This window comes from Ornithorhynchus anatinus, chromosome X5, assembly GCF_004115215.2.
Source record: "Ornithorhynchus anatinus isolate Pmale09 chromosome X5, mOrnAna1.pri.v4, whole genome shotgun sequence".
In the NCBI taxonomy this organism is placed as follows: Eukaryota; Metazoa; Chordata; class Mammalia; order Monotremata; family Ornithorhynchidae; genus Ornithorhynchus; species Ornithorhynchus anatinus.
In genome coordinates, this window is record NC_041753.1 from 4,609,024 (window position 1) to 4,628,152 (window position 19,129).

Below are 19,129 nucleotides of genomic sequence, written 5' to 3' on the forward strand. Positions count from 1 at the left end.
GGAGGGGGCGGGGCCCGGCGTCTGTCCCAGCGCGGCCGCCGTAGCGGGGGAGCGCGTGAGTGCCTGCAGAACTACGACTCCCAGGCTGCCGCGCGGCCTGGAACTACGACTCCCAGGCTGCCGCGCGCCGGGCCCCGCCCCTCCGCCCGTTCCTCATTGGCTGCGGAGGCGGGAGGGGGCGGGGCCCGGCGTCTGTCCCAGCGCGGCCGCCGTAGCCGGGGGGGCGGGGCCGGAGGGAGCTGCCATCGGGGCGGCCGCGGCCCGAAGCCCCACAGTCCGGGGCCGGAAGGGGGCGCCCCCGCCGCCCTCCCGCCGCCGCCTCCCCGCCGCCCTCCCGCCGCCGCCTCCCCGCCGCCCGCCCTGATTGCCCGCCATGGGGGCCGCCGTGTTTTTCGGCTGCGCCTTCGTGGCTTTCGGCCCGGCCTTCGCCCTCTTCCTGCTGACGGTGGCCGGAGACCCGCTGCGGGTCATCATCCTGGTGGCGGGGTCAGTGCGGGCCGGGGGCGGGGTGGGGGGGCGGGGGAGGGGCGGGGGAGGGGCCCCCGGGGGGCCCGGGGCCTGTGCGACACGCTCTGCTAATCGATCGTATCCACCGAGCGCTTCTTGGGTGCAGAACCCCGGACTAAGCGCTTGGGAGAGTCATCGATCTTCTTGGGTGCAGAGCACTGTGCTAAGCGCTCGGGAGAGTCATGATACTAACGTTGGTATTGGTTAAGCGCTTACTATGTGCAGAGCACTGTACTAAGCGCTGGGGGAGACGCAGGGGAATCAGGTTGTACCAAGTGGGGCTCACAACCTTAATCCCCATTTTACAGCCGAGGTCACTGAGGCACAGAGAAGTGAAGTGACCCACCCACCGTCACCCAGCTGGCAAGTGGCAGTGCTGGGATTCGAACTCATGACCTCTGACTCCAAAGCCCGGGCTCTTTCCGCTGAGCCACGTTGCTCCTCTATTCCCTTAGCGAGGGTAAAGCGCCGGACTGAGCGCTTGGGAGAGTCACCGATCCTATTCGCCGAGCGCTTCCTGGGTGCGCAACCCCGGACCAAGCGCTTGGGAGAGTCATGGATCGTGTTCCCTTCTTGGGCGCGGAGCACTGGACTAAACGGTTGGGAGAGCAATCGATCCTCTTCACCGAGCGCTCACTGGGCGTGAAGCACTGAACCGAGCGCTCGGGAGACCGATCCTCTTCACCGGGCGCTTATTGAGCGTAAAGCACTGTACCGAGCGCTCGGGAGGGTGATCCATCGTGTTCACCGAGCGCTTGGCGGGTGCAGAACCCGGCACTAAGCGCTCGAGAGAGTATTTGGTCGTATTCCCCGGGCGCTTATTGCGTCCCGTGCACCGTAGTAGGCGCTCGGGGGAGGAATCGATCAGTCGCGTTCGCCGAGGGGTCGCCGGGTGCGAGGCGCTGTGTCAGACGCCCGGGAGAGGCCGGTCCCCCGCTCCCCGGAAGAGCAGGCGGCCTCTGACCCCCAGTCGAGGCCCGCTGACCGTGGGGCGGAGGGGAGGGTGACGCCCCAGGAAGAGACCCAGGATTTCCTGCCTCCCCCGGGCCCCGCCTGCCAATAAAGCGGGACGGCGGTTGGGCCGAGCCAATCCGGCCTCCTCCGCTTGGCTCCCCACCGCGAGTTATTTGATGATAATAATGATGACGATGGCATCTGTGAAGCGCCTACTATGTGCCGAGCGCTGGAGTACTAATAATGTTGGTATCTGTTAAGCGCTCCCTATGTGCAGAGCACCGTCCTAAGCGCCGGGGGAGATCCAGGGTCATCGGGTCGTCCCGCGTGAGGCTCCCGGTTGATCCCCGTTTCCCAGAGGAGGGAACCGAGGCCCAGAGAAGTGAAGCGACTCGCCCACAGTCACACAGCCGCCGAGTGGCAGGGCCGGGAGTCGAACCCATGACCTCTGACTCCCAAGCCCAGGCTCTTTCCACCGAGCCGCGCCGCTTCTCTCTCTTCTCCTTCCCCGCGTCGCTCCCCCAGACGGGGACCGGTCCGGTCCGTCTACCTGGAGTAGATGCCAGGTGATCGGGTGGCCCCACTTGGGGCTCACATCTCCATCCCCATTTTCCAGACGAGGGCACCGAGGCCCGGCGAGGTGAAGTGACCCGCCCCGACGTCCGCGGCGGTCGAGTGGCGGGGGCGGGATTAGAACCCAGCTCCTCTGGCTGCCAAGCCCGGGCTCCCGCCACCGAGCCGCGCCGCTTCTCTCTTTTCTCCTCCCCCACGTCGCTCCCCCGGACGGGGACCGGTCCGTCGGTCGATCGTATCTGTCGAGCGCCTACCGCGTGCAGGGCACCGGACTGAACGCCCGGGAGAATCCGATGTCGCTCAGTCGGCGGACCCGTTCCCCGCCCGCCGCGGGCTGACAGAAGAAACCCCGACCGGCGACGGTGGTGTTTGTTAAGCGTTTACCGTGTGCCACCGCTGTCCCGAGCGCCGCTGGGGAGGCTCCCCCCCCCCCCCCCCCCCGGCCCGGTCTGACCCCGCTCCCTCCTGCTGCATCCCAATTCTCCCGTTTCCTTCGGTTTCCTCCGTCCCCATCCAGGGCCTTTTTCTGGCTGGTCTCCCTGCTCCTGGCCTCCGTGGTCTGGTTCCTGTCGGTCCAGTGGAGCGACCGGAGCGACGCCCGGCTCCAGACCGGACTCCTGCTCTTCGGGGCGGCCGTGGCCGTCCTCCTCCAGGAAGCCTTCCGCTTCGCCTATTACAAGCTGCTCAAGTAGGGGAGGGGCCGGGCGGGGGCGGGGGGAGGCCGCGGGGGCGCCGGGAAGCGGCGGGGTGGGGGGAGGGACGGGAGGCGGGGGGCTCCCTCCGGCCGGGATCGGACCCCCGCGGAGCCCCCTCCCCTGCCCCGCGCCCCCCTGACCCCCGCCCGCCCGTAGGAAAGCGGACGAGGGGTTAGCGTCGTTGAGCGAGGACGGGCGGTCCCCCATATCGATCCGGCAGATGGCCTACGGTGAGTACCCGGTCGCGTTTATTGAGCGCGGAGCACTGGACCGAGCGCTCGGGAGAGGGCGGCGCAACGATCGGCGGACACGCTCCCGGCCCACGGCGAGCTCTCGCCGTCCGCGGGGGGAGACGGACGCGAAGAGAAATAAAGGGACGACGGGGATGGACATGAGCGGGGTGGTCCGGGGGGGGGGGGCCGGGGGATGAAGAGAGGGAGCGGGTCGCGGCGACGCGGAAGGGAGTGGGAGAGGAGGCGAGGGGGGCTTGGTCGGGGAAGGCTTCTCGGAGGAGGGGGCCGACGGCGGGGAGGAGCCGGGTCACGTCTCCCAGTCGGAGTCGGGTGGGCCAGGGAAGGGGCGGGGGGCCCGCCCGCCCCGTTCCCGTCCCGTCTCCCTCCCCGGACCTCACACCCTCCCCCCGGGCCCCTCCCCGTCCCCCCCCCGCCAGTGTCCGGATTGTCCTTCGGCATCATCAGCGGCGTCTTCTCCGTCATCAACATCCTGGCGGACGCTCTGGGGCCCGGCATAGTCGGGATCCACGGGGATTCCCCCCACTACTTCCTCACGTCCGGTAAGTCCCTTCCTCCGCGTCGGCCCCCCCCGCCCGGCCACCCCCCGGGGGCTGGACCCAGTCCCTCCGGCCGTCGGCCGGGCGAGCGCTCGCTCTCCGCGGGGCGCCGGGCTAAGCGCCCGGGGGAGGACTTTCCCCGCCCACGGCGACCTCGCAGTCTACGGTCGGTCCGCCGTCCTCCCCGCTTCTAGGGGCCGTGCTGCCGGGTCGGCCGGTCGGATCCGTCGAGCGCTCACCGTGTGCGGAGCGCCGCGCTGAGCGCTCGGGAGGGGATGAATCCCCTCCCGCAGCCAGCCGACGGTCCAGAGCGGCGACCGGGAGAGCGGCCGCCGCGGCCCGGCGGATGGTTAGCGTCCGCCTCGCTTTTGGGACGTCGGCCCGAGCCTGGTCCCCGGTAGCCCCTCCTGCCTCCGTCTCGAGGTGCCGCGTTTGGGAGAGACTGTCTGTGTGTACAGTGCGCGCGCGCGCGTGCACGCACACCGGTCCGAGCCCCACCCCGCACCGGACGCCCGTCAGGGGCGGGGGACGTTTCGGCCGGTTCCGTCGCGTCGGACTTGCCCGGGCTCTCGGTCCGGTGCTCTGCGCGCGTCGTGCCGTCGACGGATTGGGGCCGGCCCCCGGCGTCGTTTCTGCGGCCCCCCGTTTCAGGGGACGGGGTCGGGGCGCCTCCGGGCCGGACGTGAGGCCGCGGGGCGGCCGGTCGGATCGGACCCTCGCCCCTCCGTGGGGCGCGGGAGGTTGGGGGCGGCGGGCCGGGGGGGGGACACCGGGTTGTCCCGGTTTGGGCTGAGCGTCCACCCGCCCGCCAGCGTTCCTGACCACGGCCCTGGTCCTGCTGCACACCTTCTGGGGCGTCGTGTTCTTCGACGCCTGCGAGCGACACAGATACTGGGCCCTCGGGCTGGTGGTGACCAGTCACCTGCTGACCTCGGGCCTGGTGAGCGGCGGGGTCGGGGCGGGGGAGGGTCCGCGGGGAGGCCGGGGGTCCCCGCCCTCCCGTCGCGGGTCTGCCGTCGTGTCCCGCGGTGGAGTGCTTCGTCCCGCCGCCCCACGTGGGAAGAGGGGTCTCTCCCCGGCCTCGTGCCTAAATCGGTCCTCCCCTGACACACGAGGGGAGCGTGTTCTCCCGCCCCGGGTGTCTAACGCGGTCTCTCCCCCCCCCTCGCGCGTAAAGCGGTCTCTCCCCCACCTCGTGTCTAGCGGGGGGTCTCCTCCCACCCCGCGTGAGCCGGTCTCTCCCCCCGGTTTCCTCCGGCACGTGTGCGGCGGGATCCTCCTCACCCTCTCCCTCCCCGTCCCTTGTGTGACGCGATGTCTCCCCATCTCCTGGTGGGTACGACGTGGTCTCTTCCCCACGTGTGTAGCGTGACCCTTCTCCCTCCTCTCGTATGACGCGGTCTCCGCCCCCCCACGCCCCCGGTACGTGTAGCGTGACCCTCCTCCCGCTCGTGTGACCCGGTCACCCCCGCCCGCGTGCGTAACGGGACCCTTCTCCCGCCACTCGTGCGACCCGGCCTCCCCTCCCCGCCCCCCTACGTGTAGCGGGGCCCTTCTCCCGTGACCCGGGCGACGCGGCGTCTCCCCGAAGCGCGCGGGACGGGACCCTCCTCCCCCCCCCCCCGACATCTGCGACTCGCTCTCCCCCCGCCGCCGCCCGCAGACGTTCCTGAACCCCCGGTACGAGGCCAGCCTGCTGCCCGTCTACGCGGTGACCGTGGCCATGGGGCTGTGGGCCTTCGTCACGGCCGGCGGCTCCCTCGGCGGCGTCCGACGCAGCTTCTCGTGTAAGGACTGACCAGTCGGCGCGCCCGAGCCGCCCTCCCTCCCCCCCGGCCCCATCCCGCCCCCGGCCCCCCCTCCGTCCGCCGGGGCGTCTACGTGTCCGTGTGCGTGTGTGCGCGCGCCTGGCCGTGCCCGTCCCCCCCCCCACCCCGCCCGCCGGCCGCTCGACCTCTGCCCTCTAGGCCGGCCGCTCGGTGGGGGTCAGCCGGTCGGCCCGGGGACGGGGACCTCCGTCGCGTCTCCCCGCGCCCCCTTCCGCTCGGCGGGCCGGACCCCCTCCGGGCCCCCGCCCCGCCCCCCCCCCGTCTGACGGCCCTTCCCCCCTGCAGGCGGGCGGGCGGAGGACAGCGGCGTGATGATGTACTCGGCCCTTCGCTTCCCCACCGAGGACTGAGCGGGCGGGAGGGAGGGACGGGCGGGGGGAGAGGGGCTGGGGAGGCCCCTTCCCCCCGGTCACCGGATCCCTGGGTGACCCGGGGCGGCGGGGGAAGTGTGTGTGTGGGGGGGGGGGAGACTCGACGGTTGCCGTGGAGATGGGACTCTGAGCCGGCGGGGAGGGGGTAGAGGGGCAGAGGGGACGCGGGGGTTTGGGCAGCGGGAGGGTGGGACGGAAGCCCCCTCCCCCCAGGCCCACGCCGACCAGTCTGGCTGGAGCCCGCCTCGCTCTCTCGGGCCCGTGGCCCCGGATGGGTCTGTTTTTAAGAGGGGGAGCGGGTCACCGACCCCTCGGTCTCTTCCTCCTTCCACCCCCCCGCCCCCGGTCGACCCCTCTCTGCCCCTCCTCCTCCCCCCGCGAGATCCTGGGGCAACTGAGGCGAGGGACGGTTAGGCCCGGGCAGGAGCCGAGGCGTCTGGATCCTAATGGCCTCCGTTTTCACCCTCCCACCCGCCCTCGGCCCCCAGGGTGGGGAGGGGGGAGATAGAGGGGACCCCCCCCCCCCGGGAGCCCCTCCCTCCGGACCCCCCCCCCCGCTCCCGCGCGGCTCCCTCGGACCGGGCCCGGCGGGGAGCCGGACCCGGGGACCGGGGCGGGGCGACGGCGCGACGGTTTCTACTCGCCCCCGGGCCGCCGGGGTGGGAGATGGCGCAGGGGAGGGGCGCGGCGGGGCACGCCGCTTTTCTAGAAACTGATTTTTTTTTTGCCTTCTTCTTCGGAGGGCGGGTGGTCCTCCCCCTTTTAACCGAGGTGATTGTGATAAGGGACGAATAAACCGGTTTTTCTACGCCGCCTGTGGGCCCGTTTCTGGGGGGGCGAGGGCGGTCGGCCGGTCCGTCCTATTTATTGAGCGCTTACCGCGTACAGGGCGCCGCGCTAAGCCCTTGGGAGAGGACGGTATGACGGACGTTCCCCCTGCTCGCCGGGAGCTTACGGTCCAGAGGAAAAGTAAGGCGAAACCAGTTTTGGCCTTGGGGCTGGGGTCCCTCAGGGGTCACCCCGCTTGTCACTCACCGTGGGGCGTGGGGGGGGGGCGGTATCGGGGGCGAACGACTCTCACTCCTTCCCCGAGTGAGCCGAGCCCTCTCCCGAGCGGGAGGGGCCTCCGAACAGCGGCGGATCCGGGCCCGGGAGGCGGAAGGACCTGGGTTCTGATCCCGGCCCCGCCGCCCGTCTGCCGCGTGACCTCGGGCGGGTCGCTTCCCTCCCCCGGGCCCCCGTTCCTCATCCGGAAAATGGGGATGAAGACCGTGAGCCCCGTGGGGGACGGCGTCCGACCCGATCGGCTCGGATCCGTCCCGGCGCTCACGACGGTGCCTGGGACAGAGTAGGCGCTTAACAGATACCACCGGAAAAACCCACCCCCGACCCTCCAAGAAGGCCTTAACGAAGAAAGCAGGGGGTGGGGGCAGAGGCGATTTTATTTCCAGTTCCTCGGGGAGGGAGACGGTTTGGGGGGGGACGACGCCACAGCCCGAGGGACCTCCTGCCCCCTCCCCACCCTTCCGCCCTTATCTCTGCCCAGCCCACCCGGCCGAGGGCCCCCCCCCGCCCCCCGCCCCACCTCGGCGCCTCTGCCGCTGACCCGGCCGGGGCCGCTCCTCCCTCCGCTCCCCCCCCCCCCCCGGGCTGCCCCCTGCGCGAGGGGCTGCTTCTACAGCTAAGCGTTGGTCCTCCTGGAGGAGGTGAACACGACGCTCTTGGGGTCTTCCCTCCGCTTCCTCCTGTGTAGGGTGGGGGCGGGGGCGTCAACGGCTGGAAGAGGAGCAGGGGGAGGGGCGGGGGACGGGGCTGACCGGGATGGGGGGGCGAAGTACGGGAGCAGAGGCTGGGAGCTCCTTGTGGGCGGGGAATGGGTCCGATGTTCTCTTGGACTCTCCCGAGCGCTCAGTTCAGTGCTTTGCACGTAGAAAGCGCTCAGTGAATACGGCTATTATTAATAATGATGATTAGAGCGGGGCCGCGGGCAGGAAGGGAGAGGGGAGGGAGGTGGCGGGGCTGGAGCGTTGGGGGGGGGGCGCGGGGGCGGGAGCGTCGAGCGGGGTCTCTGACCGAATCTTCCCGACGACGAAGAGGAGGGCGACGACGAGGGCGCCGGCGCCGGCCAGGACCCCCAGCCCCAGGGCCGCCCGCTTGCCTGCGGCACGGGAGGACGGATGGATGGACGGTTACCATGGGGACGGACGGACGGACGGACGGTCACCCCGGGGATGGAGGGCCGAACGGGGCGGAGGACGTAGGCCCGGGGGGGAGGGGGAGGATGTGGGGGGAGAAGCAGGACTCACCGATGGAGTAGGAGCCCTCTGAAAGGGAAGGAGACAAGGTTGGGGGTGGGGGGGTCTCCAGCCCTTCCCACCCCCCCATCCGCCACCCATCCCGCTCCTCCCTCATCCCCCCCACCCCCTCTCTCCTCCCCCCAGCCTCTCCCCCCCCCCCGCCCGCCGGCCCGGCCCTCCCCGACCCCCAGGCCTCGGCGGTCACCGTCGGGGAAGGAGGCGGTGACTCGTCTGGAGTTGAGGGGCTGCGGGTCCCGGAAGTTGTGGACCAGGGGCAGGGGGGGCCCGGGATCCTCGTCCCCCGTGGAGAACAGCACCAGCTGCAGCCGCTCCAGCTGGGCACCGACACAGCGCTCGCTCAGTCGGTCCGGCCCTGACGTCGACCGACCGCTCGCCACGTGCGGGCCGCTCTATTTCTTCTCGCCCGGTGGGATTTGTCAAGCGCTCACTACGGGCCCGGCGCTCCACCGGGCGCCGGGGCGGACGGAAGCGGATCGGGTCGGGTGGAGCTCGCCGCCTCCGCCCCCTTTTTCCAGTTGAGGGAACCGAGGCCCGGAGAACCAGGTGACTTTTTTTCTTAGGGTATTTGTTAAGCGCTTACTACGTGCCGGGCACCGTACTAAGCGTTGGGTAAGAGACGAGCTAGCCAGGTCGGACACGGTCTCGGTCCCACCTGGGGCTACCGCGATACCACGCTAGCACAATGATAGATGATAATGTTGGTCTTTAAGCGCCTGCTATGTGCCGAGCACCGTTCTGAGCGCTGCGGGAGAGACGGGATAATCAGGTTGTCCCCCGCGGGGCTCCCAGTCTTCATCCCCATTTGACAGGTGAGGGAACTGAGGCCCAGGGAAGCGAAGTGACTTGCCCAAGGTCGCTCGGCAGGCGAGTGGCGGAGCCGGGATGAGGACCTCTTGATTCCCAGGCCTGGGCTCCGATGATGATGATGGTATTTGTTAAGCGCTTACTCTGTGCTAAGCGCTGTTCTAAGCGCTGGGGGGAGATACAAGGGACTCGGGTTGTCCCCCGTGGGGCTCACAGTCTTCATCCCCATTTCACAGTCACGGGGCCACGCCGCTTCCTTCACTCGGAGCTTGGGAGAGTCCGTCGCGACGGGCCCTCCGTCTCCCAGGCCCCTGCCCTATCCACTGGTAATTACTGTGGTGTCTGTTAAGCGCTTACTAGATGCCAAGGACTGAGCTAAGCGCCGGGGTAGATGCAAAGAAATGGGATCGGACCCAGTCCCTGTCCCGCAGGGGGCTCGCGGCCCTCACCCCCATTTTCCAGGCGAGGGAACCGAAGCTCAGAGGAGCCAGGTGACCGGCCCGGGGCCGCCTAGCAGCGGAGCCGGGATTAGAACCCGTGACCTCCTGAGTCCCAGGCCCCGGCTCGACGGCACCACGCCGGGCCGCCCCGTTTCGCGGCCGGAGAGAGATGACTGTGAACTGCCCCGCTAGACGCTAAGCTCGATGTGGGCGGCGAATGGGTCTCGTAGTGCTCTCTCCCAAACGCCGAGTACAGTGCTCCGCCCCACAGCGGGCGCTCAGTAAATACCACTGACTAACGGACAGCGGGACCGGCAGGCGAACTGTCCATTCCTAGCGCTTAGGACGGTGCCCTGCACGCGGCAGACGCTCAATAAACACCCTCCGATAGTAGGCGTGTCACAGAGCTCCCGGTCGGCGGGATTTATCGAGCGCTGGTTGCGTGCGGGACGCTGTACTAAGTGCTGCAGCGTGGCGCGGTGGGTAGAGCCCGGGCCTGAGAGTCATGAGGTCACGGGTTCTGACCCCGGCTCCGCCACTCGTCTGCTCGGTGACCTCGGGGGAGTCGCTCTGCTCCCCTGTGCTTCGGTTCCCTCCTCTGGAAGACGGGGATGAAGGCCGCGAGCCCCGCGGGCGACGGGGACCGATCCCCTCGGCTCCGCCCCGGCGCTTAGAACAGTGCTCGGTACTCAGCAGACACCGTCGTTATCACCGCCGGACGCATTCGTGCCCGGTCTAGAGAGGGACGGAGGCGGGGATCGGGGTGAGGGGAGCGGGTCGGGGGGACGGGTGAGGCCGCGGACCCTACCTGGCCGGGGGACAGCTGGACGGGGTGACGGGTCAAGGTCCAGAGGACGCTCTGGTAGCAGGGGGGCGTGGTGAGCGAGCCGTTGTAGCGGTAATACGCCCCCAGGTCCGGCGGAAGGAGCCCCGACACGTCGAAAGGCTCCACCTCCGTCTCCTCCCCTGCGGGGGTGAGAGCCGGGGGCGGACGGGGGAGTTAGATCTCCCCCAGATCTAACCGCCCTCCCTCTTTTCAGTGATATCCGTTAGGCCCTTGCTATGGGCCGGACACCACACTAAGCGCTGGGGTAGATCCGAGTTAATGGGGTTGGACCCTGTCCCACGTGGGGCTCCCGGGCTTCATCCCCATTTTGCAGATGAGGGAACTGAGGGCCAGGGAAGTGAAGCCACTCAATCGTAATAAAACTGCGGGTAGAGCCCGGGCCCGGGAGTCAGGAGGTCGTGGGTTCTGACCCCGGCTCCGCCACGTGTCTGCTCCGCGACCTCGGGCAGGTCACTTGGCTTCTCTGGGCCTCGGTCTGGAAAACGGGGATTGAGAATGGGAGCCCCACGTGGGACGGGGACTGCGCCCGACGCGACTGACTTGCATCCGACCCGCAGTGCCCGGCGCACAGTGAGCGCTTGACGAGTTCCGTCACGATTAGCGTTCTGACTTCCAGGGCGGGGCTCTATCCATCCGTCTACACCGCTCCCCTCTCGCCGCAGCCGCCCGGGACCGGAGGAGCGGAGGGGAAGACGGGCCTCACCTCTCCGCCGGATTTCCTGCAGGTGGCTCAGGATGTGCTCGTAGGCCTCGTTGTCACCGTCCCCCACCTGAGGGAGAGGGGACGGGGAGGGAAATCATGAAAAAGTCAGGGTGGGGAGAGAGTCCGGGGCTGGGCCCGGGGGACCCGGCAGGAATCGGTTGCCCCTCCTCGGCCGCGCTGGCCGGATCCATCGATCGTCCATACGGACTGACCGCCGATCGGTAAGCGGCGATAAAGGAACGGGTGGCCGAGACCTACGCCGAGGACGAATGTTAAGGAGACTCGCTAGGAAGAGCCTGGAAATGTAACGATCGCCCCCAAGATACGAATCGCCAACTCCGCGGTGTCTCCGGTGACGTCGCGTGGGTCCGAGAGCTGCACGGTGAAAAAAACGCAGGCTGGAGAGAACCTCGATTCTTTTGAAACGCGGCGGAGGCTTCGGCGAATATCGTGGACTGCCCGAAAAGCGAATAAATGGATTTAGGAGCAAATGAATCCAAAGCGGTCTTTGGAAGGCCAGATGACTCGACTCAGATTAGCGGATTTTGGACACGTCGTCGGAAGACACTAAGGGTAGGAGAAGTCCAGGGAAGACGCGGGGGAGGCAGACGGGCGGCTAGATGGGTAGAGACCGTGGCGAGGAGAGGGGAAGGACCGTTAGAAAGGGTGCGGGTTCTGGCCGAGGACAGGACGTTCCGGACAAAGTCGATCCGTGGAGTCGCTAAGCGACGACGCGACGGCACTTGATGATGATGATGACGCCGGAGGGGTCGCGGGGGGAGGCCGGGGAGGGTCTCACCTCGATGAGGACCCCGAGGACCGCCAGGCCCAGGGGCTGGGGCGCGGCCTCCTGCAGGCTCCCGTAGGTGTCCGAGTCGTAGTGAACCACGTGCAGCTGCCGGGAGACCGGGGTCCCCGTCAGCCGTCAATCAAGCCATCCGTCCGTCCGTCAGGGCTATTTATTGAGCGCTTATTGCGTGCGGGGCAACTCCGCTCTCGGGAGAGGACAACAGAGCAGAGTTGGTAGACGCGTTCTCTGCCCACGACGAGCCAAGTCGATCGACCGTCAGTGCTGTTTACCGAACGCTTACGCGTGCGGAGCACTGGGCTGAGCGCTTGGGAGAGGTCGCTACAACAGAGTTGGTCGTAACGATAATCATCGTATTTGGTAAGCGCTCACTACTCGCCACTGTTCAAAGCACTGCCTCAGGTACAAGATAATTGGGTTGGATCCAGTCCGCGGCCCACCGGGGGGGGGGGGGGGGGGGGGGGCTCCCCATCTTCATCCCCATTTTCCAGACGAGGGAACCGAGGCCCAGAGAAGCGAAGTGACCTGCCCGGGGTCACACGGCGGAGCCCGGATTAGAACCCGTGACCTTCTGACTCCCAGGCCCGGACTCTACGCACTCGTCCGTGGCGGGCACGTTCTCTGGCCACCGCGAGCTTACGGTTCATCCGTCCAACCATCCAGCCATCGGTGCCGTCTGTTGAGCGCTTACGGCGCGCAGAGCACTGGGCTAAGCGCTTGGGACGGGACCGTAGAACAGAGTTGGAAGAGACATTCTCTGCCCACGACGGGTTTACGGTCACTCATCCACCCATCGCGGCTACGCGCTGTGTCAAACACTGTGCTACGTGCTGGGCCGGAAACGAGCGAACGGGTTAGATGTCCCAGCTCCGCCACACGTCCGCCGGGGGATCTTGGGCGAGTCACTTGCCGGGCAAGAGCCCGGGCTTGGGAGTCGGAGGTCGTGGGTTCTAATCCCGCCTCCACCACTCGTCTGCTGGGTGACCTTGGGCAAGTCTTCTCACTTCTCTGGGCCTCAGCGACTTCATCTGTACGATGGGGATTGAGACTGCAGGCCCCACGTGGGACAACCTGATCACCTTGTATCCTCCCCAGCGCTTAGAACAGTGCTTTGCACATAGTGAGCGCTTAACAGATGCCATTATTATCATTATTATCTGTAAAATTACGATTGGGAGCCCTATGTGGGACAGGGATTGGTGCAGGCTAAATAGCCTGTGTCTACCCCAGCGCTTAGAACAGTGCCTGACACACAGTAAGTGCTTAACAAACACCACTATTATTAAGTCCCTTCGCTTCTCTGTGCCTCAGTTCCCTCATCTGTAAAATGGGGATGAAGACCGCGAGCCCCGGGTAGGGCAGGGACTGTGTCTAAACTGAGTGACTTGTATCTTCCCCAGGGCTTCGAACAGTGCTCGGCACATAGGAAGCGCCTAACCGCACGGCGCAGCGGATAGAGCGCGTTGTCGGCAGGGATTGTCACTGTCTATCGTTGTATCGTACGTTCCCAAGCGCTTAGTACAGTGGTCTGCACACAGTAAGCGCTTAATAAATACGATCGATTGAATGAATGAGTGATGGAGCCCGGGAATCAGAAGGTCAAGGGTTCTACTTGGCACTTGTCTCCTGGGCGACCTTGGGTAGGTCACTTCACTTCTCTGGGCCCCAGTTACTTCATCTGGAAAAGGGGGATGGAGTCTGTGAGCCCCACGCGGGACCGGGACCGCGTCCAATCCAATTTGCTTGTATCCATCCCAGCGCTCAGTACAGCGCCCGGCACCTAGTCGGTGCTTACCAGATACTATCATTATTACGATTATTATCGCTAACAAATAGCACCTTCATCATCAGAGAGAGGTTCCCTCCCGGGGTGCCCCCCCTCCCCCCGGGGGGGGGGGGGGTCCCCCGGACCCACCTCGGCGGCGCTGGCTCTGCCGTCGATGCGGTGCTCGGCGCCCCCGGGCTGTCCGGGCTGGCCCCAGTGCAGGTGGAGCTGGGCGGCCGCGTAGGTCACCGGGAGGCCACCGAGGCGCAGGGTGGACGGCAGGGACAGCTGGACTGGGGGCCGCGCGGGAGAGGGGGACAAAGGCGTCGATGCCCCGGGGGGGTCACCCCCAGGGCCCCTTCCCCGCCCTGGACGGGGCCCGGCCGACGGTCCCGCCCCCGGACCTCCCGATCGATCGTTCATCCCCACCCCAGAAGTGGCTGCATCCTGAAAGGACCCCTCCTTCAGCCTCTGGGGAGGGCTGGGAGATAGGACGTTGAAGATGCCCCCTCCCCTGCCCAATCTGACCCCCATTTTCCAGGCGCCGTACCGAGCACCGGGGCGCATAGTTAATATTTCTCAAGTGCTTCGGGAAGCAAGCGGGGCTCGGTGGAAAGAGCCCGGGGAGTCAGAGGTCGTGGGTTCTAATCCCGGCTCCGCCGCTTGACAGCTGGGTGACCCGGGGCAGGTCGCTTCACCTCTCTGGGCCTCAGTGACCTCGTCCGTCAAACGGGGATGAAGACCGGGAGCCCCGCCCGGGACGACCCGATGGCCCCGTATTGACCCCGGCGCTTAGAACGGTGCTCGGCACAGAGCGGGCGCTTAAAAAATACCAACACGAGTATTTATTATTATGTCCCGGGCGCCGTACCGAGTACCGGGGTACCTATTTAATAACGATGGTATTTGTTAAGTATTTACTAAGCGCCAACGCCGTCTCGGGCACCGGAGTAGATCCGAGCCAGTCAGGTTGGACACGGTCCCTGTCCCACGTGGGGCTCGCAGTCTCAATCCCCGTTTCACAGATGAGGGGACCGAGGCTCGGAGAAGTGACTCGCCCAAGCTCACACAGCGCACGTGGGGCGGAGTCGGCATCGGAGCCCGGGTCCCTCCGCCTCCCGGGCCCGGGCTCTATCCACCGAGCCGCGGCGCTCCCCCGTGTCCCTCCCGAGACGCGTCGGCCGCGCCGGGCACCGTACTGAGCGCCGGGGAAGCCCATCGGATCCACGGCGCGCGTGGGGCTCCCTGTCCGACACGGGCCGGAGGAGGGGGACGAGGCCCGGAGGAGTGAAGCGAGCGGGCCGGGGTCACGCGGCGGGCCCGCCGGGGTCGTACCGGTGTGGCCGTTGTTCTTGAGGACCAGGGGCTCCGGGCCGGGCCGGTCGTAGCCCTCCGGCTGCAGGGGGGCCAGCGCCGGGTCGAACACGACGCCGTCCGTGCGGATGTCGATGGGCGACTGGGAACCGCCCCCGCAGTCGGGGTAACTTGCCGGCCAGTGGTCCTGCCCGTGAGGGCCTGGGTGGGGGGCGGCGGGGGCGGGGTTCGCGGGGCCGGGGGGGGGAGGGGGCGGAGGAGGGAAGACCCCCCCCCCCCAACCCGGATCCCCCTCCCCCGTGCCCCCTCTCCCCCTCCAGCGGCCCACTGGGCGTTCTCTCGGCCTCTCTCGGGTCAGCGGCCTAAGGTCAGAGGGCACCAGCCCGGGCCCTTCCCCCCATCCTGCTCGTCCCCAGCTCGCCACCCCCTCGGACGCGGGATGGGGGAGGGTCCCCCAGCCCCTCCCCCCGACCCCCAAGCTCTCGGTGGAGCGCTCGGCGCCCGGCGAGCGCGCCCTGAAGATTGAATGAGTGAACCGGACGGGGGCGGGGGGCCTGTGGGGGTCGTGGGGGGAGCCGGGGGTCAGAAAGTCCGGCTCTCTTGGCCTCCCCCCTCACCGGGGGAGACGTCCTGAGTCTGGGGGCTGGAGGGGGGAGCCCGGAGAGGGAGGGGGCCAGTCCAGTCCGGCTCCAACGGCTCCCCCTCCCCACACCCTCCGAGCCGCCACCACCGAATTGGTGGTGGGGGGGGTCCAACTGGGGGTCGGGGGGTCCCACTGGGGTCGGGGAGGTTTGGGGTGGACATGGGGGGGGGGGCCGGGACCTCCTGGGTCGGAAGCCCCGGGGGCTTCCCGAGGGGGGAGGAGGGGGAGACGGGGATGGGGCAGATCTCACCTTCGTAGGTCCAGTGGGAATCTGCAGGGAGAGGGAAAAGGGGGCTCAGGGTGTCTCCCCTCTGGCTGCTGGTGGATCGGGGTCGGGGGGGCTCCAGCCCACACCCTCCCTCCCCCCCCCTCCCGCGACCCTTCCCCTTTTCCCTCCGGTCCCCCCGCCTCTGCGACCCCCTGACCCCCGCTTCGGGAAATCCCACCTCCTGGTGGGAAAAGGTCGGGTGGGGGCTGGGCAGGGGGGCTAAAATTAACCTGCCCTCCAGGATGGGACGGATTTGGGGAGGGGGCGGGGCCCACCCTCGGCACTTTGCCCCGAGAGCCGACCCAGCTGGGGGGATTAGAGGGGGGGGGTCACCCTGGAATCTGGGAAATCGGGGCGGGGGGCGGGGCCGGCTTCTCCTCCCGTGCGCTCGGCAGGGAAGTAAATGAGATGCAAACGAGATGCAAACGACCCCCGTCCCTGTTTGAATCCCCAGCTGGTGGAGGGGGGGGGGGGGTCACTGACTGGGGAGGGGGCTTCTCTGTGTGTCCACCCCCCCCACGTCACCCCCGGGGAGGACCGGGGCAAGAGGTGGCAGGTTGAACGGGGCAGAGTGTAGATGTGAGTGCATTTCAAGCGCTTAGTCCAGTGCTCTGCACGTAGTAGGCGCTCCATAAATACTACTGAATGAATGAGGGAGGGAGGGAGAGCGTGAGTATGTGTGCACACGTGCGTGTACACGGGCCCAGCGAAGGCGGCCAAAGGCAGTCACACGCGCACCCCATGGCCGGCCGGTCCTTGCTCTCGGGGATGGAGTTGGGGGCGCCTCTCTCCCCGCCCCCTCCCCACCGGGGGGGGGGGTCCCTGCGGGGGAGGGTCGCCCCCCCCAGCCCCCCCTCCAGCCCTCGAGGCTCCCCGGACCCCCTCCCCGCCCCCCACCCAAAAAGAAGCGGGGGGTTTGTCCCGGCCTCGGGCCCAGCCGGGCCTCTGTCCGGGGCGTCCGACGCCCCCTCCCCAGCCAACGGCCCCGCTCCGCTCAGACGCCCCCCGCCCCTCGCTCTCCCCCGCCCCGTCTCCCCCTTCCCTCCCCGGGACCCCCCGCCCCGGTGGGCTCCAGCCCGTCCCGCCCGGCAGAGCGTGGGAAAGTGGAGGGGAGAGGACCCTCCCCCGCCCCCCCATGGGTCCCTCCCCGGCACAGACACCCCCCCTTTCCCCTGCGGACCCCTCCCCGCTCCCACCCTCCGAGGGGGCACCCCTGGGGTTGTGACTTTTGTCTTAGGGGACCCCGGGCCTGCTGTGTTGGGTGACGGGTCGGGGGGCGTCTCGAGGTTCCAGTCGAAACTCATTTCCCCTCCCCTCTTCCTGGCTCAGACGACCCCCCCCCCCCCCCCAAATCCAGGGCCCGTTGTCCCGTGGACTTGTGACTTCCAGCCTAGCGTGTGTTTGAGGGGGGACCCCACAGAGTAAGGGAGGGGGGAGGAGGCCTCCCTCCCCCTAAGCTCAGCCCTCCCTTGGGCCCCCCACCCACGGAGACCCCCCCCCAACTCCCTCCCTCACTCACCCCGGGCCGCGGCTGCAATCTGGACCAGCTGCAGCAGGGAGGCGACGAGCAGAAACATGGTGCGTGGTGGGGTCGGGGGGCTGGGGGGTGGTCGTCAGGGCCCGGGCCGGGGAGGGGCCGCAAGCCCGGGGAAGGGGCTGGGGAGAAAGGGCGGGAGAGAGTGACAGCGGGAGAGAAAGGGGCTGCAGGGACCACCGGGGGTCAGGACCGTTCTCTGGGGTGTGTGTGTGTGTGTGTGTGTGTGTGTGTGTCTGTGAGTGTCTGTGTCCGGGACTCCTAATCTCTCCGTCTGCCTGTGTCTCTCCTACCGTCTCTGCCCTCGCCCCCCAGGACAGATCTCTCTCTCTCTCTCTCTGTCTCTGGCTGTGTGTGTGTCTCTCTCCCTCTTCTCACTTCACTTGCAGGCCAAGACCTCGTGCGACTCCGGGTTTTAAGGTGGCTCTGTCCGGGGGGGGGGGGGTCGGGGGAGGGGGGGGGTCGGGGACAGAGGGAGGAGGAGGGGGAGAGGGAGGAGGGGGCTCGGCCGGGCCGCGCCTCCCAACTCCTTAAATAGCCCATTCGGCATGCACAACGGGCCACTGGGGCCGGTCGTCGGCTTCCCGGGAATCTCGGCTGGGGAACGGGGGCCGCCCGGAGATTTCCTCACCTCGACCCCCCCCCCCCCAATCCCCCGGGCCCAGGAAAGCGGGGTCCCCCTCCCCGTCCCCCCACCCCGGGCCTAGTCCCACTGCCAGGGGCCGGTCCTGGGCCGGGCGGGGAAGTGGGAGGTGTCAACGGGGTGGGGGGCGGGGGGGGGTCCCCCCCCCAGGTGGGAGGGCGGGGAGGGTCATCCGGTGAGCCGAGGGGAGAACGGGGCGGGGGTCCCCACCCCATCCCGTCCCATCCCGGCCGCCCCCCTCCCCTCCCCTCCGTGGGATGGCCGCGGAGGAAACCCGGGCGCGGGGTAAAGAAAGGTCGTTTGTGTGCGGGACGGGGGAGGGGGCCGCGCCACCCGGTGCCGCCGGCCGGCCCCTCCCCCGCCGCCCCCTCCCCCGGGACGGCCGATCTAGGGCGGCTTTTGTCCCCGGAGCCCGTCGGAGGGAGGCCGGCGCAGGACGGGCGGGGGGGGGGGGGGGGAGGCCGGGGCCCAGCCGGGGAGGGAGCCAGGGACGGAACCCAGCCGGGGGGAGGGGGGCCCGGACTCTTAAAGGCCCAAGCTGCCCCCCCGAGAACGCTCAGGGGGTCGGGGGCACAATCATCGTCGTCGTCGTCATCATCAGGATGCAATAATGATGACGGTGGTATCGGTTGGGCGCTTACTAGGCGTCGGGCCCCCTGCCCAGCGCCGGGGCAAATCGGCCTGGACACGGCCCCCGCCCCCCGAGGGGCTCCCAGTCTCCGTCATCCCCATTAGCCGGCTGAGGAGACTGAGGCCCAGACTCGCCCGAGGTCCCGCGGCAGACAAGCGGAGGAGCCGGGATCGGAACCCGTGACCTTCCGACTCCCGGGCCCGGGCTGTGGCCGCCGGGCCGCGCCGCGCCTCGTGATAATCGTATGTACTATGTAATAATATAATGTGCACATAATAATGGCATTTGTCAAGCCCTCGCTCTCTCCACTGATCATAATAACGACGGTATCTGTTAAGCGCTTACTGTGTGCCGGGCACTGTACCAGGCGCCGGGGCGGATACCGGCAGATCGGGTCGGGCCCGGTCCCCGTCCCGCGTCTTAATCCCCATCTGACAGGTGAGGGCACTGAGGCGCAGAGAAGTGAGTCGGCTTGCCCAAGGTCACACGGAAGACGAGGGGAGGGGCCGGGATTAGAACCCGGGTCCCTCCGACCCACCCCCGACCCGAGCCCGGGCCGGAGCCACTAGGCCACGCTGCTCTCGGGCGGGGGTCTCTTCGGCCTCCGGATGTGTCCCGGTGGGCTTTCCGTGGGCGCCTTGGGCGGGCGAGGGAACCGGGCAAGCGGGAGGAGGTCGGGGGTGAGAGGTCAG

At 68.4% G+C, this 19,129-nt stretch overlaps 2 protein-coding genes across 2 annotated transcripts; one reads left to right on the forward strand and one right to left on the reverse strand.

Annotated features, from left to right (window-relative positions):
* Positions 1-340: 340 nt before the first annotated feature.
* Positions 341-6,219, forward strand: APH1A (aph-1 homolog A, gamma-secretase subunit). Its single transcript, XM_029055158.2, has 7 exons — positions 341-486; positions 2,552-2,722; positions 2,886-2,959; positions 3,400-3,522; positions 4,332-4,459; positions 5,183-5,306; positions 5,634-6,219. Exons 1-7 carry the CDS (start codon positions 374-376, stop codon positions 5,696-5,698), a joined length of 798 nt encoding a protein of 265 aa, XP_028910991.1. The 5' UTR covers positions 341-373; the 3' UTR covers positions 5,699-6,219.
* A 1,079-nt stretch (positions 6,220-7,298) lies between these two features.
* Positions 7,299-17,578, reverse strand: CA14 (carbonic anhydrase 14). Its single transcript, XM_029055143.1, has 11 exons — positions 17,149-17,578; positions 15,612-15,632; positions 14,740-14,919; positions 13,555-13,697; positions 11,631-11,726; positions 10,832-10,898; positions 10,090-10,247; positions 8,222-8,351; positions 8,026-8,043; positions 7,793-7,877; positions 7,299-7,464 (listed from the first exon to the last, which is right to left on the reverse strand). Exons 1-11 carry the CDS (start codon positions 17,204-17,206, stop codon positions 7,401-7,403), a joined length of 1,020 nt encoding a protein of 339 aa, XP_028910976.1. The 5' UTR covers positions 17,207-17,578; the 3' UTR covers positions 7,299-7,400.
* Positions 17,579-19,129: the final 1,551 nt, after the last annotated feature.